General features: G+C 37.6%; 2 protein-coding genes across 13 annotated transcripts in view; one reads left to right on the top strand and one right to left on the bottom strand.

The window, feature by feature from the left end:
• LOC126871347 (prolyl 4-hydroxylase subunit alpha-1) overlaps positions 1 to 27029 on the bottom strand; it is a 378752-nt gene that overhangs the window by 23782 nt on the left and 327941 nt on the right. The window lies entirely within an intron of this gene.
• Positions 5249 to 9826, top strand: LOC126871338 (probable helicase with zinc finger domain). Its single transcript, XM_050630020.1, has 5 exons — positions 5249 to 5665; positions 5929 to 6614; positions 6807 to 7478; positions 7551 to 8078; positions 8578 to 9826. The coding sequence occupies exons 1-5, from the start codon at positions 5443 to 5445 to the stop codon at positions 9208 to 9210; spliced, it is 2742 nt and encodes a 913-aa protein (XP_050485977.1). The 5' UTR covers positions 5249 to 5442; the 3' UTR covers positions 9211 to 9826.

The raw sequence follows: 27029 nt of genomic DNA, 5'->3' as shown, positions 1-27029 counted from the left end.
CGAACAAGCTCTAAGGATAGGTCGAACTCGAGATAATCGAGTTGTCCATCTGTATTCTACATGGCGACGTAACAATGGAATTCGATTAATTCGTCACGTCTAAGCGCACTGTTTCCTCCGGTTCCACGCAATCTGAATTCCAAATATCAGAAACGCTCGTTTCCAAATCTCAAAAGTACAAACCTTAATCTTCAAATATTCGAAATACAAGATTGGATCTTTAACAAAACACATATCCAAGCCTGAGACCGTTCAAAATGAAACTACAAAGTCTAGTTTCAAACTAGCGATCAAACTAAATAAGGTCACAAACAATCCGATTATATCATAATTCCATAAGAATAGATTATCGTCAGACATTTCTTCAATTTTGTAACGAACTTCCAAACAAATAGAGAGAGCCTCTTCTATAAAAATAGATTATCGACAAACTTTTCGTAAATTTAACCCAATAGAGATTCTTGCTCACCAGCTTTCCACTGGAGCTTTCCTCGGCCTCAAAACAGAACAGGTGCTGGTATATCGTAGTCGACACTGTGGGTCAGGTTGTATAGGGTCGAAAGGATGTATCGATTTCACTGGTGGACCAGTGTTAGTCGGCGTAAGTGACGAGGTGTCGTATAAATTACCGGAATAAACGAGCCAGGTGTGCTTGACTTTGGCCGTTCGCGCGACACCGTTCACCTGACATCCACAGCTGTGACAGGTCGACATTCTGCACGCGGAATTGGTCCACTCGTTGCCAGATGGAGAGAGGAGGAGAGAGAAACCAATCGAGCCTGGACAACTCCTGAGCATCGTTCGACTGTCGTTGCTTCGCCCCACGATGGACCCTAATGAGCTTTCGCGATTGCTATCTGCCAGGTTTCCGCCCTTCTCGTTTCTCCAACCGATTTCGATTCAACGTGCCAGCGTACAGCTGTGTGCCGATTAGGATTACTGTATATGAACGTTACATGTCAGCATTGCATCTGCGTTCAGTCATATCCTTTTCGATGAAAATGAAACGACAAGTTGGTATCAGAAGTCGCGTTACGTTTAAATTTCTGCACATGAATTTATGTATTCGTACGATATATTCGCACGAAGGTATTCCAACATTTGTAGGAAACGGTTATAAATGTACTATGCGTGTTGTACGAAACATTTGTAAATTTAATTAGCGCTGTAACGATATTCATGATTATGATGGTTCAGTGTGAAGTAAATCTGAAAGTACATCGAAGCTATAAGATATGTAGTGTCGAGATATTATGGTTATATTATATATTCATTGGGACCAATTTTAACGCTTATTATATGTTGTGTATTAATTTTTAATAAATCTATGTTTTTATAACATTTTCAGATTGGTCCCAAATTTTACCAATATAATCGTGAAAGTCGTATCTCATTACAGTGCAAAAGAAATTTCAAAATGCTCTATATAGTACACACAATATATAGATAAGTGTATTCTGTTGTAAATATCCAAATATTTTTGTGAGTTACCGTACCAGCTACTCATAAAAGTTTCGTACGTCCTTCGAGAACTCAGTTTTTGATTACTTGGTATTGTTCTTTTATATTCATTCGGTTAACACACTATACATAATTATCCCAGCTATCCAAAAGCCAAACTGATTCACTCCATTTTCCAAACACTTCTTAATCTAGTTAGTATCAGAATACACGATTAGCGTTGAATTAAAAAAAAAAATTAAACGATCAACCTCAATAGAGTCACATACGGCAACATCTTCCTGTTATCATACTTAATTCTATTTACACCCAAGCTTCTTTGTTTCCATCCGCGATCTTCAAAATTGAATTTTCTTGCGAAACAATGCTACGCATCAACAATTGTGCATTTCTCCTCATACGCGTCAGCGCAGACGGAAGCGCAAAAAACGTTTTCTAATAACTGAAACCCAGGCGTTTGTATAATATCTCTCGAGATAAGCTGGGAAAGAGTGCAGGAACTCGATTAAAAAACTGACCAAGTCCTGGCGAGCACATATTCGTTCGCACCGTATTCGAGGGACACGTCGGAGGCGCGATAACGACAGTTCTTTATATTCCGCCTACGTCCGATATAACGAATCCTCTCGTTAGCGCGATTTCGACGTTTTCGCCCGTTACTTGCACCCTTTTCTCCCCCTACACCCCGTTATATCCACGATTCCCTCGTATCCAATGACGCTGGACCATCCACCCACTCAATTTTTTTTGCCTTTCTCCATTTCTTTTCACCCTAGGACGGTCATGGACTAGGCGACAGATTTTAATTAGCGATATATGCGTGCGATCGAACCTCGTCCCCGCAGCTTGCGCGTTTCTTTCGCATTCCCACACCCTCGACAACCTTTATCTTGTTTTCTACCCTGTTACAACAAACCCGCTCTTTCAGCACTGTATTCTTGCCGCCTGAATGCTTTTCTCCTTTTTATTCGTCTTTTCGAGTTTGTCCCCTGCCCCTATTTTTTTTCTGCTTTTGTGAAAAATGTCAGATCCACGACGAGAAGCTTGCTAGTTCCTTTTTATCGAGGTTTCCCGTTATCTCGTCGCGTTCGTCATTTTAATCGCGAACCGCGGATGAATTCATCGTCGAGAAAAGGACAGGTTCCTCTACTTCTTCTTCTGTTTTAATCTTCCTATCGCTCTTACTACGAATGTCATGGCGATTCGGGTGATATAAAGCAACCAGGTATACGCGACATTCTCGAGATAAGGAGTTTTTGTTCCTGCTGCGAACTGAAGGTTTTGTTACCCCAGTTTGACTTGCATAATACTGGGCTCGTTATATTGTTCTATCTAGATAACCCTTTTCTTTTATTTCTTTAGATTTCTTTCTTCTTTTTTTTTTTTTTTTTTTTTTAGTTTATTCTATTTCCGGTTCTTTCTTTTTCGATTCAGTGAAAGAACTTGAAGAGGTATTCTCCAGTAGATGTTTTCTGTTTACACTTCTCTCTCTTCTTTTTCGTATTGCGACTACTGGAACGGAGGGTAGTTGATGAAAGCGACACAAGCTTAAGCGCTTTTGTCCTGCCGCGTTTGAGGGCCGCGTTGAGCTTAATAATCTTGAGGTTCGTTAACGGAAGCGCGGTGAATGAAAATATTTCCTGATGAACTGAAGTCCCGGTAAATGTTCATTGTCTGTTTTTCCTCTCGTTTCTTTCCTCTATTCCTGTGGAAATTTCCTTTGACCGAGGATGACCTGTTATGGCCGGACGAAACCTCTTTTTTCTTTCAAAAGGTACGTTTCACAATCACCTTAGTTAACGAGAGTTTCATTAGCGGAAACGTAAATAGGTTTCATTACCGTGCAATTTACTTCGCGTATTAATTTCTTTGGCTGTCCACTTCTTTAGGCATGTCACTTGTCGCGCTTCTTTGCTCAAAGCATTCATTACGTTGTGTTATAAGAAACATATATAAATTCGTTCTTTCTAAACAGGATCATTTTGAATTCTAATATAAATATATATTCGTTCTGTTTTTATCTTTATTCACAAACAAGGCAGATGGGATGAATGTATGTTTCGACACAATATTTTAATGTTACGTCATATCGATCATCTTCAAACCTGTCGTGTTTTTTTATCGTTAAAAAAATCAAATCTCCATGAAACATTCAGTCTTTTTTGTCATAAAAATTCCTGCTCCTTTACAATGAATAAAAATGTCATAATTGTGTATAGTGTCATAAATTATCTTTATTAAAACGAAAACTGTAAATATCACATTTTTTGATTTGCTAAAAATTCTCTACTGCGACATTATCAAGCCTAAATTGAATCAACAGTCTAATAACAATAAATTATCTATATTAAATCAACAGCAACGGTAAAAATATTTCCAATTTAAATATCCGCAAATACCATATTCATTCTCTTGCTAAAAACTCTTCATCATAACATTATCAAACCCCTGACCGAACTAGGAAACTAATGACAATAACCTACCCCACAATAGACGTTTAAAGGATCTACTCGACATTCCTGGAGCGGAACGTCGACTACAGATCTCCCCTAACAAGAACCATCCCGTATCGGTATATTCATGTGGTGGAAAAAAATAACCCTAGTTTTGCAGGAGCCTCTCGGACACCATTAAAAGCAGCCGTCCACGGCCACCCATACCCATACGCAACGTCTATAGTACTCTATGGAGGATACAGTGCCATCGAACATCGCATTAGATTTCCCTCGGGGAAAGTTCGAAAACAGACAAATAGTTTATCTCGCGTTGGAAACTGGTCAGCTACCGTGACTGTCAGATTCCAATAACATTTTTTCATCCACCTCCACGCCATGGTTCAGGCGTCGAGGTAAATGGAATAGCCTGGTATCAAGGGAATACCTGGAGCAACGCACGAAATGGTCGACGATTCGAAAGCTTTCAAGCCAGTTGGGGCTAACCGCGATCCCACTCCTCTGGTTCTGGCATTTCACTCCTCTCGTGGAGACTCTTCAACCATCCCTATTCCTGTCTCTCTCTCTCGTTCTATATTCGTCCTTTTCCTTCCTTGGCTCCCTATCTCTCGAAAGCCTTCGCCAGGCCGCTGGATAATGGCGATCGTCATTTAGCCACTTCCGGTGGTTCGATAGCGTTGCACGATTTACATGAGAACCTTCTCTGGAATTTCCACGAGATTGCGTGGAGAGGCGAAGGGAGAGAGAGACTGACTGTTCCCCTCGGTTGGAGTTTGACCGTTCTTCATCGGGTTGTTTATTTGTCCCGACTGCCCTCTGGGATCGTGACTCTCACGGATTTCTAGTTTAATCTCGCGGTCAACACGATGGAAGACGAGCGAAAGGTAAAAGTTATAGGGCAGAGATTGAAGAAAGTTCGTTTTCTTTTTGTGTTTTAATTTTCGTGTAATAGGATATCTATTGATTTATGTATTCTATGGAAGAATAAGAAACAGCGAGTTTGGAGATAGAAATATTGAATTAAATGCATCGTTGCAATGTAAATTGTGATAGCTAACAACTTTCTATATATATCAGAATTATTTTGGTTCTTTATTTCATTCTTCAACATAATTTTCTTCGCTATAATTGATTTGAATAATAACTATTGCAAATATTAATAATAACACGACAAAAATTAATAATACAGTAGATTTAAATATGTAGTGAATAAAATTGAGATTACTGAACTCGTTCACTCCGTTGTCGGTAATGTGACTTATTCAAGTTTGCGAGTGCGTTAACGGTCGCCAGATGGCGATGATTGCGCCGCGATATTACACAGCTTACGCATGCGCAATACGCATAAGTAATCCATCGTCCATCAGTGAAAAGCGTTGTGTGTTGTACGGAGAGAATTATAGCGGGAATGCGTGGTGAAATAAGTGTATTTGTTGCTTCGAAAATGCGAAAAATCGTGCATCGCGATACGATGTAGTTACCGGTATCCGAATTTAGTGGAAATTATGCGGAATTTCTATCCGCGAACATGGTCGATCACTCGTATCGAATGGACGGAGAGGTTAAAACCCACTTTCCTTCCGGCTTCGCCGAGAAGGTGCAGCACGACTGGGTGAAATCGGAGAATCCTGAGACGATAATAACGTGCAAGGATACGAACAATGTGTTAATTTTCTCGAACAAGAGTCTCTGTTGCCGTTCGACCATTAACAATGTAATTTTCTGTTGGGACTTTGAGATCGTGACGAACGGTAAGTGTTGTTTTCTAGTAGTGTTTACATTCATATTTTTTTAAAAATTGGTTGTCGTTGGTCAATTGATTGTATTAATGTGAAAACTTGATTGACAAACTATTGATAATATTGGTAATAAAATAATATTGATGATATTAAATAGTAATTATCAAAGGATCATCATTATGGAGTAATTGTGTTGATAGTTTATGGAATGAGATGTAGCATTAGGATTTCTTTCTGGTGTAGTAATTGTCAAAGGGTTTGTTGCGTTCATTTAGGTAAACAGTTACAAAGAATAGCACTAACCTTGGATCAGAATCGCAGAAATTTTGCATTGAAATCTGTTATGCGTAATACTGTTAATATTGGAATTACAAATGGCCAGGAATGGTACAATTCAGAATTGGACAATTCAAATGTAAACGAAAATGCACTAAAGGAAGAGCATTATTTAGTCAAAATTTGCTTTGTTGCCAATAAATATGGCACGTATCGCCAGAATGTCATTTTTTACTTTGGAGAGTATCCAGTGATAATTCAAAAGATTTGTATGGATTCTGTACCAATCGAAGACTTTACCAGGATTCACGAAGCGACCAATTATCAATTCTCACAGAATCCAAAGATATGGAATAATGGAACGTGCCAGATTTGCAGGTTTGATTCACCTTTTGTATCAACGAAAGACCCAAAGGAGGACAAACTGTCCATGATGTATCCATATCCAGATAGAAGCAATTTTTTCTTGACTCAAGAATCTCTCACAGACGATCGTTTAACTCCAGAAAATTATAGAGGTCGTCTTCATGAGTTAATTACGGTGGAGGAGCTAGCTCGACATGAACAGATAGCTAGATATAATGAAACCTCCTACATGCGTCTTCATAGTTACTACGTTTTGACTTCTGCAGGTGATGGATCCACCATTGCCAAATATGCACCACCGGGTGAACTCTTTGCTCAGGTGCGGTTCCTTCTAACAATTGTACCTTTTTTCTCTTTCTATAATCTTCTGCTACTTTAAACAATAATCTACAATTACTCCTAGTTTCACAAGTACATATAAATTCGCATTTTGTTTAGTACAGTTGTCCCGCACTTTCTCGATTTTGTGTGCATACAAAAAATTGAATATATGATGAATTTTTTACCACAGCTGCCGCTAAGCCGCAGTATCTCAGAAGATACGAAAAGCGGCAGGCTGTTCCTGAGAGGTTGCAATAAAGTACTCTTGAAGAGCTTATCACAATCGTCGAATGTAATATACGAAGCGTACATAGAGGATAAGTGCACGCACACAGTGTACGTTAGATTGTCGAAAGAGTGTGTGCATGCGTTAAACTTGACAGCCAATACGGATGTACACGTGCAAGTTCAATTCCTATTGAATCGGTTGCCCTTCTGCGAGTGGCACAGGAGCGTGGATAGTTTGCCCGACATTGGCCTAGTATTTCTAAACAAAGCTCACAAAAATATGGAAGAAAGTAGTTTTCTAAATTTGTTAGGCACAAACGCGAGCAGTTTCGGATTTTCTTTGCTGAACGTAGAACAGGAAAAGGCATTGGCGGTAATAACAGCCTCTACTAATATCTCCATGCCACCGATCTTGCTACTAGGACCATTTGGAACCGGGAAAACGTTTACTATTGCTCAGGCACTACGATTTTTGCTGACAACAAGCTCAGAATATAAAATCCTACTCTGCACACACAGCAACAGTGCGGCAGATCTTTATGTCAAAGAATTCTTCGACGTTTGGTATAAATGTGAAAATAATCCACGATTGAAACCAATCAGAATCTATTACAAAGGTAGATCCAGGAACACGGTACGTCTGCTCAGAAGAAACAAATTTCCTTGATCGAAGAGTTCCCCTTCTGCTCTCATTCCCCCATTTCAGGTACATCCAGTGGTTCAGGAGTACAGTTTGATGAAACCGAACGGTACCTTCCGCAATCCGACCGAGGAAGACCTTAGAGACTGTGGTTTGATTGTGACCACTTTGGCCACGTCTAGCTCTCTAACCAGCTTAAATCTATTGTTCACGCATATAGTGATCGATGAGGCTGCTCAAGCATTAGAGTGCGAAGTCCTCATACCTTTAGCCTTAGCTACCCCACAAACTCGTTTAGTTCTGGCCGGCGATCAGATGCAACTTGCGCCAGAAATATATAGTGACCTAGCTAGCGAACGGGGTCTGGGTATAAGTTTATTGGAAAGGATCTATGGAATGTACCCACAAACTCATCCATGCAGGATTCACCTGCATGAGAATTATCGTGCTCACGAGGACATCATTAAATTTACCTCGGAGATGTTCTACGACGGAATCGTCAAGTCTCCTAGCCAAACACACCACATAGACATAATACAGCACCCCACGTTAAAGCCTTTAACCTTTTATGCTGTTCAAGGCGTGGAAGTGCAGGTACGTTTACCGTCAGGAGAATCTTGAAGATAGAATAATCGTTGGAATATAGTACATTTTCTGTTTGCAAGAATGAGTGTTACATAATGGAATGAATGTGATAATTTACGCTTGCATTTTACCTATAATTAACACCTGCACCTATTGTTGCTTCAAACTATTATCTTCATTGGAAGAATTTGTTTTCTGTTTACACATCAAATTCCATTGCAACACGTATCTTAAGCGTTCAGATATAACACATCAAATCCGTAACAAACCATGTATTTCCTGATCCAACCACAGATACCTGTTGCTTCATCTTCACCATTGTACCGGACACCCACTGTTGCTTGTAACATCTCTCGGTCAGCGTGATATGACACAACGCATCCATAGAACCATCACTGCTCTCCATCACTCCAACCTCGGTCTCATCACTTTAAATCAATGATCCTACCAAGAATTCATACCGATGGAACTCTTCGCTCAACGTAACTTTGTTTTTCTTTCCTATCAGGACATCCACTCGACAGGCTACGCGAACATGAACGAGGTATTCGAGCTCGTTAACCGCGTGCAGGAGCTGCGTAACAATTGGCCAACGGATCGTTGGGGTGCCTATGGTGAGAAGTCAATCGGTGTGCTCGTCTATTACGCGGAGCAGGTGCAGAGGATTCGTGCGGAACTGAGGGAACGCAGGATGACGGACGTGTCGGTGGAGAGGGTGTTAAACGTTCAGGGGAAGCAGTTCATCGCTGTGTTTATCAGCACGGTGCGTACCAAGCACTGCTGTCGATACTCCGCGGAGAGGAACGTGAAGGACTATGGCTTCTTGACCAATCCCAGACTTCTGAACACTGCTATGACACGGGCTAAATGTCTGGTAGCAGTGGTGGGCGATCCTGTTGCTCTGTTCACCATTGGTTCCTGCAGGAAGCTCTGGCAGAGATACCTGGAGATAGCTGATTTACGCGGTATCGACAGGGAAACTCTGAAGTATCTTTTGAGTCTGGTACCCGAGCTTCCGTTGATTACACCGCTGAACCCATTAGCGAGGGAGTTTGTACCCAGAAATAGCTTTTATCTGGTGGAGTACGTGCCGGTTCCAATGCTGTATCCGGTGTTCCATTATCCCTTTTATTCTGCGTAAGGTCGGCGGGAATGCTGTGTTGAAGTCGAACGATCTGGTTGTTGTGCGTCGTTGTTCTTAAAAGTACCGACTTGACTTTAAATGTTTTAGATTATCTTTTCCTCCCTCCCCCCGTAATCTTATTGCATTGGAAGAGAAAAATTGACTCTGCGGTGCATTGTTGATTTATATAAGTGATTTTTTTAGACGATGATGGTTTTATTATTCATGGTATAACGTTGTGACAATGAATGAGGAGATGTTGAGAATTTGTGGATCGGTGCAATGTACCAATGTTGGATTAAAAGGGTTAATTGATTGATTAGCTACGATGTTTTGAATGTACATACATATATCTATATCACTGTGTCGGTTTTTGGGATTACTAATCCTTAGAGTGTCTCTCTTTCTGTGAATAGATTTAAGAAATTAACTAACTGTTACTAATAGATTAGATTCTGTTCTTAATTTTACGATGTGTCTTTGAAAATCTGTCTATTATAGATTGTATCGTTTCTTTATCATTTCATCTTATCTGTTTGTCAGAGATGCATCTGTGTGGAGACTGTGCAACTTATGTTACGACACTACAAGTACCGATATATTATAGAAATATATTTTTTATTAGTTCCACGTAGCTTTGGATGAACCTTTCAATTCCCTTTTCATGTAGTACTAAGGCGATCCTATTTAAATTCGATCCTATTCAATATCCGAAAAAATTCTTTTCGTAAATATATCTCATCAGAAGTAATAATCATCACTACCGGTCGAATAATGAAAAATTAATCACTTGTATTATTAAATAATAGAAGTAGAAGCACGACTTTCATCAACAAAATATTCTTTTTTCTTTTTCGTTAAATACTGATATTTCATAGAAATGTGTGCTATATTTAATACTTAATTTTTATTTTCATTATGAAAGGAAATTATATCATGCTATATTTCCGAGATCTTACCGAAAGCTTGCCTGAATAAACATTTCCTCCGGAACCAGCAGGTGTTTGACTTACGGAATGGTAGTGTATATTCGTGCGAATGCCTGGGTATAAAGCAAACCAGTTTCTAGACAAGTGACACTAGTTTGTCTGGGCGATTCATATTCGCGGGCTGCAAGAGCCAAATGGTCACCGACGACCCTCGAATGGCTGAAAAGGGAGGCGAAAGAGAGAAAAGCGGTTCGTGGATTCTTTTGAAAAGCTCGTCGCTTCCGTTTCGCGCGTCGCATGAATACGGGACCAAACAAAGCCGTTTCGTTTGCTTTTATTTCCGTAATTAAGGACTACTCTGATAGCCATATCGGCTAGGTAGTCCTATAAATAAAAAAGAAAAAAGGATAAATTCTCTTAAAACCAATTTCTATCGTAATTGCTATCCCGATCCTTCTTTAACGACGTATTGTTTGCGAAAACCTAAACTCGCGGATTTTAATTTCAATCGCAGTCAATAATTATTGCAACTGGAGATAGATAGAAATGTCGAATCTGTTCGGTTGCTACTAATTGGTTACATGTCTCGTTTTTGAGAGGATGTTTTTTGATACAATTATTTTTGTAGTATTATTTGTTGGTATTGTACAGATTTTTGTTTTATTTTTTTTTGGAGTGATAATTGGCTCGTATCGTGGAATTTTATAAAATATCCCTCCATACGAATGTTTTTCGATTTTTCTTTACCCAGTGTATTAAAATACTGATTTAATTTTGAAATATATATTTTTCGAACTTTCTCGTAATTAAATACAAATAAAAGACAAGAAAACAACAAAAACGTGATAGAATTAAAAACTGGAGCGATACTTGCGTAATATGTTTTTCCATGTCTACCCTAATAATAGTGTATTTATTATCGTGTAGAGCGATTTGAAACATTTTTATTACAATTTGTCTTCCCATCGATTACTATGAGAAAGAAAAAGCTTGGAAAATAAATCGTCTATACCCGCTGTTATTAATATTGTTTATTATTAATTATTGTTATTAGACTACGGATTTTTGTCCAAATTTATATTTTCATGAGCAGAATTGAAAGAATAGAACTTGAATAAAAATTTGTTTTATTTATTAAATGTTATAAAGACCTATCTACTACATTTTGCACAAAAATCCAGTTTAATTGTTATTAAGTTCTGTTAGCATCGGAATAAGTTGTTTCTGATATAACACGTGCGATGACTTATGCGGGATAAAGAGTGAAGGAAAAGAGAGGGTGAGGACAAATGAGACAAGAAGGGAGCAAGCGAATGAGCACTCGTAGTTAAACTCAATTTCCCTCTAACAAGGTGGTGTATCGCCGGGGGCATCAGCGGAATTCCAGCGATATTCTTACTCTCTCGGTCGCGGTGGGACGACAAGTCGACCGAGCGCGTAGAATTTATCTTTCCTCGTTCTTTCCCTTGGGTACATAGTAATTTTTTAATTTCATTCGCTGGAGTGTATCGCACACATATTTTGCCTACAGTTTACTCATTACTTTTGATTACATTGCAGAAACATTTTTTTTGGGTTGGACAAGTGTCTTGGGCTACTCGAGGTAGTTAAAAACATGACACTTGAAAACTGTTTTTTGTCTGGCTGTTATTTTTTTTCTTCTTTCTATCATATTGCTTGTTTTAAATTCTCTGAAGCTCTGTTGATATTCCTTTATAAAAAACATATTACTTCATACTTTAACATAACGTTCTTCTTCTGATATTTTTATGATACTCTCTTATTTCTGATGTATAAATATTATTTTCTCTGTGCTGTTTTTGTGGCTTCCTTTTTAATCGCTCTTACACTGTTTTTTTCTATTATACTAATTCCGTTCTTAAATCCTTTATGTAACTTGTCTTTTTTTCCGTTTGTTGTTTTGTTTTGGTGTTTATACACTGCTTTGTCGTTGCTACGCTGCCTTTGTTTTCTTTTTTTATGTCATTGCACTTTCTCTTATGCTTGGAATTTTTTACTCTTGAAAACATCTGGATTCTCTTGTTATGATAAGATTTTTCATAGAATCCCTCCTTGCAAAGAGATTGTTTCCTTAAATGTGGAAACTTTCCATCACAATAAAGTATACTCCAGGGAAACACTGTTGAAGGTAAGCTAGTGAGAGTGATATATTCTTTCTGACCATAAAATTCGAAGTGGTTACTGTCCATGAAAACAGTTCTATAGAATCTAAAAATGGGAACTGTACTCCTAGGAACATCCACAATAGTAAGATCGTCATTTTGAAAAAAAAAAAAAAAAAAAAAGAAAAATGATCAGGAGAACACTCTTCACATCAGGCACTACTCTATATGTAGATCACTGTAGATCTGTAGAAATCGAAGACGTAGGAATAGATTCGAGTTTCCTAAGAAAAGAGCCGGCAACCAAGACGGATGCTATCTATGAAAGTCGATAATTGGAGTAGAATGAGTATCTTCAGAAACGACCAGGCTGGTTAGGTAGTCGTAAAAAATAATTGTAGAAAAAATTTGGAGATAATAGATCATTATTTACATATGAAAACAGACCACTGTTATCTATTGATTGACCACTGGATGAACGTCATCCTTGTCAAGTAGTTGGGCAAGAGATAGTTGGTCCAACTTTGGACACCATGCACTTGTAAAACGACGAGTGATACTTAACCTGGAAAAGTACCTGGTTGCTAGCAAGTGCATCGTAGTGACACTAGAGTCAACTTTTCTTTAATGAGATGAATATATTCCTTCCTATTACATATTATTTTTTCCTGAATTTGTGTTACATATTCATCTTGTTTGTTTATTTATGTTATATTATAACTGTCCAGTTAATTGTTATTTATTTATTTTGTCCCCTTCATGGATTTCATCGATCTTAATTTATATACGCGTGTTGTATACTAATTATGCAGTTGATGCATCACTTGATTTCCCTGATAAGAAGTAGATTAACAGATAAATAAACAAACAGGTCAGAGGTTAATGTTTATACGTATTATCCTGCCGATGTATGAATTGATATAAATACAAGAAACCTTTGGAAGCTTAATTAGGATCGCGTCATCTATTCATATTTTTGACTCGGTTCTTTCTCTGTAGTATATTATACATTCTGAATGTCACTGCACTAATGGATGTCACCACTTGAGCTTTTAATTTGAGACCAGACTGTCTATAAAACATACCATTACATTAACATCCTCAATAATATCAACTTACTAACGATCCACTAAAACAGTATTTTTCTTTCTATGATAACTCGAACGTTTCGATATTAATATGAAAGCTATTGAAGGTCCTATAGGAGAAATATCATAAGGAAAATATATTTAATTACAAAATCAAATGCAAAGATATACTTCTTGGTGTGGAATTGGTTAACGACATATTGAGTATAAAGATTGCTTTTCTATAAATGATTTCTTAAACATTTAAAATTCCGGAATGCTGTTAATAGATTATACAATATATTATTATCCGAGTACATGGAACTCGACATGCGCCAAACAAGTTACTATAATCAACGTGAAATCCATTATTGAGCAAACAATATACCACTACATTAACAGATTCACCGACATTAACTTGCCTATAATCACATATTATCACAACGTCCCAGCGATATCCGGAATTATGCGACGATCAATACGGCGAAGACGTATTACTACGCGATCTCTCCTTGCATGCTAATACTTGTGCCATGAACATCGTGTAGATCCACGCGTTATGTACACTTTGCACAAAAGACGCGAGTACTATCGCGTGTTTCAGCTCGTCGTTCGAAGGAGCCAATAGGTCTCGTGGTTCTCAGCCAATACGATACTACTCAGTGTTGAACTCTGAGGTAAAACGATGAAATATTATAGCGTAGTATTAATATCGTTCTCCAACGGTGTGTCGTCGTTCTTATTGCGCCATGCCTCGAGTATTACACAGGATCTCTACGAAGAAGATAAACTTCTTGTATCGCTTTTTAGTGGACAGGTATTTTATCAATGTAACGCAAGAAATTAATGGAGAAGTTTAATGTGATGAACGTTATGGAGGAAATTGTTAAGAACGGCAATATTTCATATTTATTTAATTGAAAGAATGGATAACAACATAAACGCCAAATATCGTCGTTTTTTAATTATTTCTTTCACGACATTCGTTGCATGAAATTTTTCCGTACATTTCTTGCTTTATATGTTAATAAAACTGTTTACTATTGTTTAATTCCAAGAACGGATAATAATATCGATAGCTGCAATTAATAATTAAAGACTCTCCTTTTTGTATTTTGTGACATTTTTGATTATTTATACATTTTTTATTACATTTTGCTTATCTCGTCATTTCGTAAAAATAACAGGCTACTGTAACACGAAGTTTTCACCGTATAAATTCTTGCAATACAAACAATTATTTTTAATTAATACGAGTATAAATATTGCAGCTAAAAAATTTCAAACACCAAATATCGTTGCTACAAATTTTATACTTGTATGTATAATATCATTTGCCAATTTTATACTTCAAAATTCAAATAAAACGTAAAATATATGGTAACAACAGAGTACCGCCACTGGAAACACGATATACTGATACTGAGTATGAATTTCTCCAAAGACACCGTGTATACAGATCTGCGACTCTACTCCTCTCCCATCCATATTTATACCCATGAAACTGGGTCGCCATAGTTATCGTCGCAATGGTACCATGCAACATACAATTTTTCGATCGACGTAAAAATCCAAAGACCATAACCATACATTTCTGCCAGTCACTCCCATGTAGCAAGATCTTTAATTTTCATGGGTGGTTGTTCGCCGTATAAATACGAATTCGATTCGGCCATGGCTGTTTTGTTCCTTTAAATTCTAAATGTATCGCGTTAACAGCATGTGCAATTCGCATCGAGGTCGTCTTGCCATGGTCAATATATGGCCCCATTTCCGATGTTGTCGCGCAAGATCGGCACGATAATTTTCGTGGCTCGTTGGCTGTTGGTTTTCCGAGCGTTTAACCAACCACGCGATGGATCGTCGCCGCCGGAAGTCGATTATAACGTAACAATTTAGCCGGGGCCGACGCTGCAGTCGGCTAACAAATTTTCGAGAGGGTAGCGGCCGGGACGATGAACTTTCGCCATTAACGATCACGAGTATTGTTTCCAGCTTTTTCGTCGCTACCGTTTAAACGATCGGCGGGTGCATTCTGATGAAGTGCCGTTTGATGGTTTTCGATTCGAATTGTTCGCCGAGCGAAATAGGACGCGCGGTTGGAGGGACCGTGTTAAGTGGTATTTTTTTTTTTTTTGGTAATCCTAGGCTGAATGTGTCGAGTAATTAGCGTGAAATGTGTCTCTTGGTTTCTCTAATTAATGTTTATTACCTTGTTCTTCTTACAAAGGTAGCGACCGCTCTTTATTTTTAAAATATTTCTCCTTCTAATTGCTTTAGATAATAAATTGTTGACATGGAATGCTCCTTCAATGTTTCTTCGATCAATGTTCTTTATCACGTTGTTCTTCTCACTAGAAATTAGCTAGCGATAGTTCCTTTTTTTAATTCTTTCGATTAATAATTCTAAAACAATACCAAACATCTAATGAATCTCTGATTGATTTCTTTATTCAATGTTTCATAATACTTTATTTTTCCTACAAATGCAGTAATAATTTTCAATTTCTCTTCCGTTAATTCTCAATATCTCTTTTATATTCTTCCAATTGATTCTTCTGTATTTTCTCCGACAGAATTGTTTCTTGTTATTACATTTATTATAACGTACATCGTTATAGCCACGAAGAGTAATTTCCTCTTTTACTTTTTTTTCAACTCGATCATAAGTTATATCATACAGCAATTAATAGATGTCGTACGAAGAAGATACGAAGGGAGCGTCCGCTAATTCGCGTAAATGACTTAACATTTTCCGGGACCAAGAAATCCTATCTACCCTTCCACGACTAAAGCCAATTAGTCGGTGTTTCTTTCGAAAACGTCCCACCCTAATCTGGTCTCGGGGTGTAGCGTCGAACAAGATCAACTTCCCGGCTTGTCCAAGCAACTTTTTCCTAATTGCATCGTGCTTATCGCGATACAGAGACGAGGACCGGTTCGCGAGCGGTGCCTAGGGCAATTTCGTCGCTAATTGAAATTTTTACCAGCGCCAGCGCCCCAATAGAAGGCCTGCAAAAATTGGATAACGTCTTTTCGTGAACTTTTCATCGTGATGCAGCGAGAAAAAAAAAAGAAGGTAGAAGAATGTTATAAATATTTGGTGAGAGAGCTTCGGGGAGCTTAGATGGTTCTTAAGGTAGATTTTATTCTAATTAAAGCGGGTTTAAAATTTCGAAGAATTCTCTTGCGCTGAATTTTAAGAATTCTTGCTGGATTCTTACAATTTCTTACGAGGGGAAAGAATTTTCATATGTCGTTCGTTATGTCACGGTGGATAGTGATATTTTACGATATTGTGGTACGTAATATATCGGAAATTCTTTGTTTCGGTATTCTCCAACAGTATTTTAATTATTCGATAGCTTACATCTTCTTATTTACTTTAGTCTTTGAAAGTAGTTTTTGACTATTGTTGGCCCAATAATTCTGCTTGGCTCGAGTATCTCTATTATTTCAAACAATAGTTACGATCTCGATGAAACAGCGGATTTTATATCTAAAATTTCCTGAAATATTATGGCTTCCGGTATAAGGATTATATGCAGAATGTATGGCGCAATATATCGAGAACAGGTGTGTAACGTGGACATAAGTGCGCATGTTTGAATTGAATCCCTAAACATTTTGTATTCAACGATAGCGGACGGATTTGCTCGAGCTACCATACAATCGACTTGCTTCAGTAGATAGATCCGCTTTTCTCGCTTAAGGGGTTAAGGAAAAATCTTTCTCTTGTCTGACCTTAAAGAAGAACTCTTTTAGACATCAAAGGAGCCTTTAGTGCCTTGGACCGTCTAACATTCGATTCACAGTTCGACTCACGTGTTAATTTCCTACAATTCTTATTTTAGGGAACAGGAAAGAGAAAGTGTTTGTTCCCCGCGGTTATTCAAAATATTAAATTTCCCTTGACAATCACAATGTTAAAAATAAAAGAATTTGATAAAGTAAACGAACCGAACAAATATTATAAATGAAACGTTGCATCAATGGAATATCGGTCGTTGATTCTAAAATTTTTCACCAATGGGTAGCATTTAAGAATCAATGACTCAAGTTTTATTCATATTACAAATTATTTTCTTTAAAATTGGAATGTTGAAATTAAAAGTGAGAAAGCAGATAATCAGCGCTGCGCATTTTATTATACGCTTTAGCACTGGAAATGTGTAAAGTTTAGTTTCTCGCTGATTTTACAACCGCGGTGTATCAGCTACGATAAATTCCACACCACGAAGAAACCTCTAAGACTGAGATTAATCGCCGGTTAATTAAGACACGTTGGAGGCAAGGATAATTTTATCAGGCAGCTAGCTATTGCCAGGGTTAATGCTACGGTGATATTGGCCGAGCTAGATACGCCGATGACAGCCGCAGCTTGATATACATCCCTGGCATTGTCGCGGAGAGACGCCAGACACCCTTCCGCGTGTAACACGCGCGCGCACACGCGTATATATCTATACAAGGTGCTCCGTAATTCATGTATAGTGTATAGTGCAAGGAAATAGCGACGGAGATACGATGGAGACGAAGATAAAAAAATAACAGAATTGCGTTGGAGGTTTGGAGAAAATTTTTGAAAAAATCGAGTTTGAAAACTTGTCAAGTATACGTAGATTTGTATAATTTCCAAGCAGACAGGAGTAGATAATTGATAATAAGTTATTTTATAGCGAAAGTAGATCGAAAATGGAGAATACAATTTTTTCGTTTAAAGCCTCATTTTCAAGAAAATTAACTTATTGATATTCTCACAAATAAAAATTGCTAGATAAAAGTAAAAAAAAATATCTTGTTAGGGATTGATCAATGACAAAATTCTCTGTATTTTTATAATTCTTTGTCCTTTTCTTTTGAGTTTTCTAATCGAATTTTATAAAATTTCGATAGTAACGATATCATCGATTATTTGAAACTTATCTCACAGAGCAAAGGCGTTACTTATGAGATGACACGATATTTCGAATCTGAATCGAGAATGAAGCTTTCAAAGTAATTTGACATGATATTTCGAATCTGAATTTTCTCGAGAATGAACCTTCCAATGTAACTTTGTTATTACTGATTTTCGTCTTATTTCGAACCATAGAATCTCATTGACCCCGTTTGTACTACGAATTATGGGCCACCGTGTATATATGTTGTACGTGATGTTAATGCACGCTCACGTTACTGTGTGAACACCGGTTTGACCGTGGTTGAACTCTGTCGCGAACTACCGCGTCTCTGGATTCCACTTGCAAGGAGATATTGTCTCGCGACGTGTGTCAGCGTGTCGTTGCCTACCCACGCCTCGCTGTGACTCGATAAAATTATCCCGTTGACGAGTTACGTTAACGAGCGAGACGCGATACCGTGGATGGCGGTAATTCGGCGAGACGTTAGGGCTGCTTCAGACTGGCGTCGGTTTAAAGTGACGCCTGTGGGCTGGTTTTTGGCGTGTTTAGGGCTAAGAACACGATTACGGGTTAAAGTTAAGGTGATAGTCGGCAAGACGAGATAATTGCTCAGGAGATGTTAGTTTTAGAAATACCTTCTGGGGTTCAGGTAGTTTCCGATTTGTTGTTTAACACTAGAACTACCACACCAGTCAAAATGACTGTTTCTACAATTTTATAAACGTGCCAACCCTCGTTTAGAGATCATGGTCGCAGATGGATTAATAATACCAAAAATATACTACATAACATGGAATTCCTTCTGTAAGAAAGTAATAAATCAATAAATATAAATATATTCTATTATTAAATATTTTTTAAAGACCAATCATTCTGACTGGTTTTGGTAGAAATAGCTTCGTATTAACTACCGGTAGTTTTAGTGTTATTATTCTATTTATATATATTTGTTGATTAATATTCTCATTAATTCTTTGAGATGTATGTACTATTGAACTAAATCTGGAATATTGTAATAGGCAGTTGTGCATTCATGTCTGGTTTAGTTATTACAAAAAAAGCAGGATAATATAATATATAATTTTCACAGCTGATAAGTTCAAACTGAGAGCTGTTTCAAAAGCTAGTTGTTTCAGGCTTCATTAACAGGACACGAGTTATAATATTTCTTCTGAAGTACTTACGCGCGTTATATCTTTATCGCCAAGATTTCTTGTGTTTCTGACAACGGATACAACAAATAAAAGTACAATAACACAAGTAGAAGAATATTATAATCACATTGCGAATGTTCGTTCTAAATTAAAATTTCATGCATACTTGAGAGAATAATGAAGAGTGGGATCCCCTTTAGAAAGTTGACATCAAAGTATTATAGCATTAAATTCCACGTAAAAGAGAAAATCATCTTCATTGCCATCGAATCGTTAGGGAAATATGAAAATTGCTGTCGATTCGTTCGACCAGTCGCATCAAAGAAGTATCAAAAAGCTTGGAAGACCTCATTGCAGCTGTTCGTCCATTAGAAATTGAAAATGGAGAAAAAATTCCAGGACCTGCTTTCGTATTCACCGTACTCTCTTTTTGCTCGTTCGATCGCCAACGACTCGTTAGGCGTGAAAGACGAAAAACGGCATATTGATCGACGTGGTATGTTAACTCGTCGACTGACTCTCGCAATTGAGTCTTTGAGAAGTTAAAGTGATCAACTATATCGTTTAATTAACGTCGAATTTCTCTAAAGGTTACTAAGGCTCATTCCTATAAGTTTGTTTTCGTTGAAATGATTTTTCAAATAATTTCTAAATTTTCTCGTTCACTGACAATATTTCTTTTATTTAACGGGAACCGCATATGTGGCGAAATATTAATATCATTTACTAATGAAATTTCTATTAAGAAGATTCTATGCGAATCCTGTTGAAAATTATGTTCTCTCAAAGATCAGGATTCACGTAAATCCAAGCGATTCTTTCATCAGCAATCGGGAAACGTAGGAAGCACGTCGGAACGTAAAAAATTCGATGGCGAATTAATCTCTTCCTATACTCTCCTCGTTTCGCCAACCAATCTCCTATTCGCCAAAGCCGAAAAAGAAATAAACAATCGAAGCATCGAAACAATGCAAAATCCACATCGCATTGATCGAAATCTCCTGTGAAACAAAAGGTTAAAAAAAATCAAGGAAGAGGAACTCGATGAACTGACTCCGGTGCAGTCGAAAAAGCGTTAATGGGTTAAACTAATTTCACGCGCCATTTCGATCGTTGGAAAACAAACGGGCATCGTTAAAACAAACCATGTCCAACTTCCACCAAAAAAAAAAGACAAAAAAAAATAGAGAACCGTAACGAAGAAAAAAGTAAAAGCAATAAAAAAAAAAAAAGAAAATTCGGAAAACAGAAAACCGGAACAGAATACAAGATCTCAATTCGCTGTACACGAGAAACAACTTGTTCGATTCTTTCTTTTTTCCATCGAACGACGACCACGTTGGTGCGTTACGCGTTACCCTATCGCGATTTGAATCGGTGTTCGAGTTTAATCGAACGCGTGTATAGGGTTTCCGGCTTCGATATAGCTTGCAAGCTTCGGGAAATTTTCAACTGACCTGCCGGGGGATTGACTTGGCGTTTCGGTATCGGCGAATAATTCGCGATCGATCTACGGGGCGAAACGAACGGAGCTACCTCGTCAAATTTTTCCCGCCGCTCGAAATTTCCAATTAAACGCGCTCGAACGCTCCCGCTGCGCTGGCTGCTGGCCTCTCCGGGGGTTAGTTCACGCGAAATTCACGGAATGCATAAACGGCGACGCGTCGATTTCCGTTCAGGCGATCGGTCCCGCGGCGTTTCCTACGACCGGCACAATCGCAAGCCGAAAGAATTTCGATTTTCCACCACGGTTTTCGCACTCGTGATTGTACTACCGTTTCAATTAGTCTTTCACGGTTGCGATTTTGGCGCCTGAAATATACCATAAATTTTTAGCGACCGATGTCGCTAAAGCAACGCCAATTGTCTTCTCATGATTATGAGATCATTTCAGGGCGTTTGCGCAAATTTTTTCTTCATTTTTGTGACTCATGTTTTTAGTTATCGAGCGACTTGAGACGATACGGTTTTATATTGGGCTGGCAACTAAGTGCGGATTTCGTCAAATCACCTAATGACGAAATACGCAATCACTTAGTTGCCAATCCAATATTTCTATTGTTGATTTTCTTAGGTCAGGCTTTCGTTCGAATTTGAAAGCGTCGTTTCGTGAAGATCGAAGATTAGGTTATTTTATCGTTTGTAGAATTTGATTGCTTTTATTATCAATAGATCGTGAATTTTTCTGCATCTTTTTGCAGTTTATATTGTTAGATATAGATGCAACATTGGAAGATTACATTTTCTAATATGTACCTAAATATTCTTTGCATACTTAATTAAATAACATGAAGAAAATGCATAAGTATATGTAATGATGATTCCATCTCGTTCTACAATTATTTCTGAAACATCGTGCCGAAGAACGGAGAAAATCAGCTTGGGGTACAAACACTATTTCATTATCTTACAGGACCTCGAACGTTGTCTTGGAAATGTATAAATTCGCCACTTTGCTCAATTACAGATGGAATAATCTTAAAATCCAATTAGGAGCGAGTCGCGTTTTCAAGAAAATTTGAATTTCCATAATTTATAAACTCACCTTGATAATAATTTGCACGAATATCACAAAGCAGGTAGAATAAAAGTAAATGTAGGAAGAAATCTACTTTTTACTAGAATAGCCATATGTATGTATAAAGTTTGTCAAAGGAAATCAATTTAAGATTCTCTTATCTAGGAAAATTTTCTAATCATAGTCTGTCAGAAAAAAATTATTATTGACTTTATTAACGATAAAAAACGAATGTATAATTAAAAAATTCAGTATACCCACGTACATCTAGTAAAATAATCGCAAATTTTCTCGGCGGACTATTCAATTTGTTCATACGATTTTCCCGCATTTAGCAAATTCTTGGAACCGCGAGAGACGACACGCGATGAGAGTGTTTTTGAAAAATTCGTTGATTCAACGGTCCATATCGAAAATTGAATGAAATCAAGTCCCGTCGGATAGTTTGTAAGCGATCTAGTGAAACGGAGCGACCGCAATTTTGCGATCGGGTAACAATTCAATTAAATTCGAGGGAGCCAGGTCGCCGCCGCCGCTGCCACTTCCGCCACGGGACACATCCGGAAAATTTCGTCGATGCAAAATTTGTCGAGCCGGCTCGGTATAAATGTGCACGCGATCTCGCGACGTGTTTCGAATCGATCATCGTCGATCGGCCGAATTAAATGAATGCTGCACGTTATTTTAATTCAAACGGTAATTCCTTAATGTAATTACACGATCCCGATGATCGATCGGCCTTTGTTTAGTGGAACGATAACTGATTCCGTGTTTGCTTCTTTTGTACCGTTGTAAATTGCCTTTCGATTGGAATTTCAAATGACATTATCTCTGTCTGTAATTTCTTTTTCCATTTCACTCGTATTTACCGTTGCTTACGCTTTCAGAAGAATATGTGTCGTATACGTTTCTTTTATACTGTTACGCGTAATTGATTCTCGATTGAAGGTTCACTATATCGTCTTGTGTATTTGTAATGCTATAATTCGAATCCTATTAAATTTTGGTTACAATTTCAATATGTTGTTACGTGTATTTGTCATTTGCTACGTGTCATTTATACTTTCAGTCGTATTGGTTTTTCATTACGCATTCGAAAGAATAATCTGCATATTTATATTTGTTTATTCGCACGTTTCTTCCTTATTCTATATGAATTACTTTACGATTGGAATTTTGGTATATATATGTAATTTTATTGTAGGTATTATTATGTGTATTTTAAAAGTTCGTCTAATTAGGTATTAATCACTCGCGCTGGCAACTTTGACTAGCGTCACTCGAAACGAGAAGGCTCGCAAGAAACTTACGCAAAGAATTTTACACAGACGTGAACACTAATTTATTAAACACTTGATTCTTTCAATTAGGATGTTAAAATTCATAAAGCAAAAGAAGAATTTATCTTATCTATATTCGTATCCCTCTAATTATCTTCAAACTTTTTTAATTTGCAAGTTTCATCTTGGAATCATAACGATTTTCCGAAAGTCTTCTGTTAGCATTTTATTTAACATTTGTAAAGCTGTGACATTTCATCCTATTTGTATTTTTATTTGTATTCCAAAAATCTGTGAATATTGTCATATTTTGCTTTCATTTTCTATGTCTCCATATCCATTCTTTAAATGTAAGATTAATTTCACAATCCTCATTGCCACTTTCTTCCTCATCGTCAGACATCATTCTACACCGCTTCCGTAATGGGAAAACAATTTCATTGCAATCGCTATCGTTATCTCCGCTATCTATTGCAAGTAGTCGTTTTCTTTTGATACTTGTCGAAATAATATCACTAGGTTCGCTGTCGCTTTTTATTCTACGATATAGGTTGAAATTATTAAAATAAACGAAATTTATTGTTTGATTTGCTTGCGTTATAAAAAAATATATTGCAACTATATCGATGACTCCAGGGAACCAGGTGCAATTTGAAACTGTACCTCGACAAATAATCTCAGTCGACGTTGTTTTTATTTCTGCGACAACCGCTTACCAACGTGTGGGACACGAGTTGGCGAATTTGAAACGAAAATATTTCGTCTTTGCCGCGCTAATGGTTAACTGAAATTTCATTTGAATAAATGGAAATCAGACAAAAGAAGCTCTGCTATAGAAGATACGATGGCGCAAAAAATTCTATCTAAAATACCTGCCAACTATAAAAACTCTATTTCCGTCTAAAATGATAGAGTTCAATAACAAGATTCGAACTGGGCGAAGTATCACTGAACGATCACTAATTCGCTACGAGCTATAAGCGATAAAAATCCTATTCCAATAATTCTCGTATCGTTACCCCGATCATCGTATTATTCAGATGAAAACTGTTTCGTTCCATTGCTGACATCGTTTCGAAGATAAAGATCCAATCGCCTCTCCAATGTTCCCTCCCACTTTCCAGCCATAATAATCGATAATCATAGGCGAATTAGGTCATCGTACTAGGGAAATCTCGACTGAACAGAGACGTCCCAGGCAAATTTCAACGAGAGCGCCCGATTTAAGGCTCCCGTGGGAATCGTGTCGCGTTTAATTGCAGCTTTTTAACGGAGGAATGTCGGCAGCTCGATTGTCGCTTCTGATAAGGATATCGTTGAAACAGAGTTTCGGGAAAACGTTCAGAGCTCTGACCGAACGGTAAACGACTCGTTTCACACGAACCCGAACGAAACTCGCTCGAAGCGAGTATTAATCGTCCCGTTTCGTAGCTCGCGTGCCTTCAACAATATCAATTCGAGCGAATTGACGCGTATTAGAAAATGTTTATAGGACGTAATCATGGTATAATCAGTTAGGCAACGATTCTATGTAAAAATATAAGTGGAAAATAAAGAGTAAGATTTTTTCATATGGCGTTGTTTTCGATAAAATTTCAATTGAAAATTTGTTTAGCGCGCGTGAATTTGGCTAGTTGAAATGTATGTGTGTGCGAAAATAAGTTAAAAATGTAGAAAAAATTTTTTTAACAAAATAGACTTTGAACATGTTTTGTTAAGAATTGACTTGGTAAACGTATATTGGATACAATTTTTTTGAAAACAAAGAGTCCCATGGGAAGGTTTTATCTTGTATTTTCAACATATTTCTCTACATTGAACGGCGATCTTGTCGACTGTACTATGATTATTAAGATAACTTGCGTAGACATAGTTGGACGTTGGTTTCGATTGTTTATAATTGTCGTCTTTTACCGTGAATTTTCACCGTGACACTCGATGGAAGAGATCTCGCGTTACGTTTCATTATTGTTTTTCTCTCTCTTCTCCCTTTTTTCCAATATCGAGATGAAAATGTGCAGATTGTTTCTGAAAGGTCCTCCGAAGCTCTTTGGAGGACACTACATCGTGTCACGCTCGAACGTTTTTGATATAAGCGATGGAAATGGAATAAAAATCGCGATACGCAATCGCTCTGGGTGTCAGAACGCCGTTGCTCCGAAGAGGTTCGAGTTTGCATACGGAGGTACTCCGGCGGTAATTTTCGGAAAAATCTAGTAGCTGAATCTTTTATCAATTTTGTGAGGTAATTTATAAAAAGAAAAATTTATTCTTAATAATATTCATTTTTCTATTGCATCAAGATTTACCGGTAAAAACTCTTTACCGCACAGACGAAAAGATACGATCGTACAGTGTCGTTGTAGGATAATAAAAATACAAGTACGTTCCTTTTGAAACTAGCACGCGAAAAAAAAAAAAAGAATTCACAGATTCGTAGAATTTATTGACATTAAAAATATACGATTGTCGCAGGTAAACTAGCCATAGAGAAACCAATGCTCTCTCGGACGTAATAGGCAGCATAATGTGCATTGACACTGACTAAAATGCGATTAGTCCAAAAGAAGATACAATTTCGCAACAGAAACAAATACATGTTATACCTAAGAGCCATAGTTTCTCGAATACAGTGGCGTTCAAATATTAATAACAATTACTATATTTTGGATATTTTATGCATACTATGTATATATCAATCATCTATCTATCTATATCTATCGACCATCCATGTACATCATTTTACATTTAAACTTTCCATAAATGCATAAAAATCTATAGTCTACTCATAATGTAATACGAACGTACGTAAACATACTTATACCATCCGCCAAGAATAGTTTAGAGTCGACCGGAAACAACGAGAAGCTTGGAAGGCGTTCGAGTTGCGGACTCCGGTACGAGCCACGTAGAACAGATTCCTTGGAAAGTTGCGGGCAACGACGCGTTCCCGTTTAATATCCAGCAAACCGTCCGAGTTCCGATCGGAATTTCGTGTCGGAAAGTTTCACGCGTGACTTCGCGAAACGATCGGAAGCGTTCGACTTTGCACGCTAATACCGACCGCCATATACCTCCAACTTATCTTTTGATCGTTCTGTGAAATTTCCTTCTGGATATCAAACGATCCGCCTCCTTCTTCGTCTATCGATCTTCTTACGATCGAACTGTCAACGAGAATTCGCCGAACAGATCCTTTGATAAAGGGATTCGGAGGATTCTTGACGAAATTCGAAGATCGTCGCGGAAAGGAGAAAGGATCTTTTCTTGGGAATTCTTCCCGAGGTTTTAGGAGGTTAAACGCTCGATAACAGATCGTCGAAAGGATATCTCGTTGAGTCAAGCAGATGACGCGGAAATAGGCAATATTTAAATAGCATTCTTTGTGGACGTCTCCTTACGAAGCCTTCTTTTTACACGATTTTTTGAATAGTCCTTTTTCTATTTTTCTTTCTTTTTTTTTTGCAGCATCACGAGATCTTTGTCCGTGAAGTTTTGCTTTCCCATTTAGGCTATTTTTCAAGTTTTTCTTTTGTGGAGGTTTCTTCGTTTTTTAAGCCTATTTTTTTAACGGTGTACCTATGTTTACTTTTGGAGAACGACGGAGCTTTTTCCTCCGTAGAGTTTCATTTTTTGCGTTTAGAAAATTGTAGCTTTGTTTCGCGAAGATTTTGTCTGGTCTATTTTGTATTTGTTCTTAGAAAACGAAACTTTTTCCGTGGAGCTTCCTCTTTTTTCACGCGATTTTTTGAACAATGCTTTTGGTGTCTATTTTTGGAGAATGATGAAACCTTTTCCTATAAAGCGTCGTTTTTCGTTCTACATAGGTCGTTTTTTGTTTTTAGAGGATGATGGAACTTGT

The sequence above is a fragment of the Bombus huntii genome, chromosome 11, assembly GCF_024542735.1.
Source record: "Bombus huntii isolate Logan2020A chromosome 11, iyBomHunt1.1, whole genome shotgun sequence".
Taxonomy (NCBI): Eukaryota; Metazoa; Arthropoda; class Insecta; order Hymenoptera; family Apidae; genus Bombus; species Bombus huntii.
The sequence above is the reverse complement of the archived record's forward strand: the minus strand, read 5'-3'. Positions and strand labels throughout refer to the sequence as shown.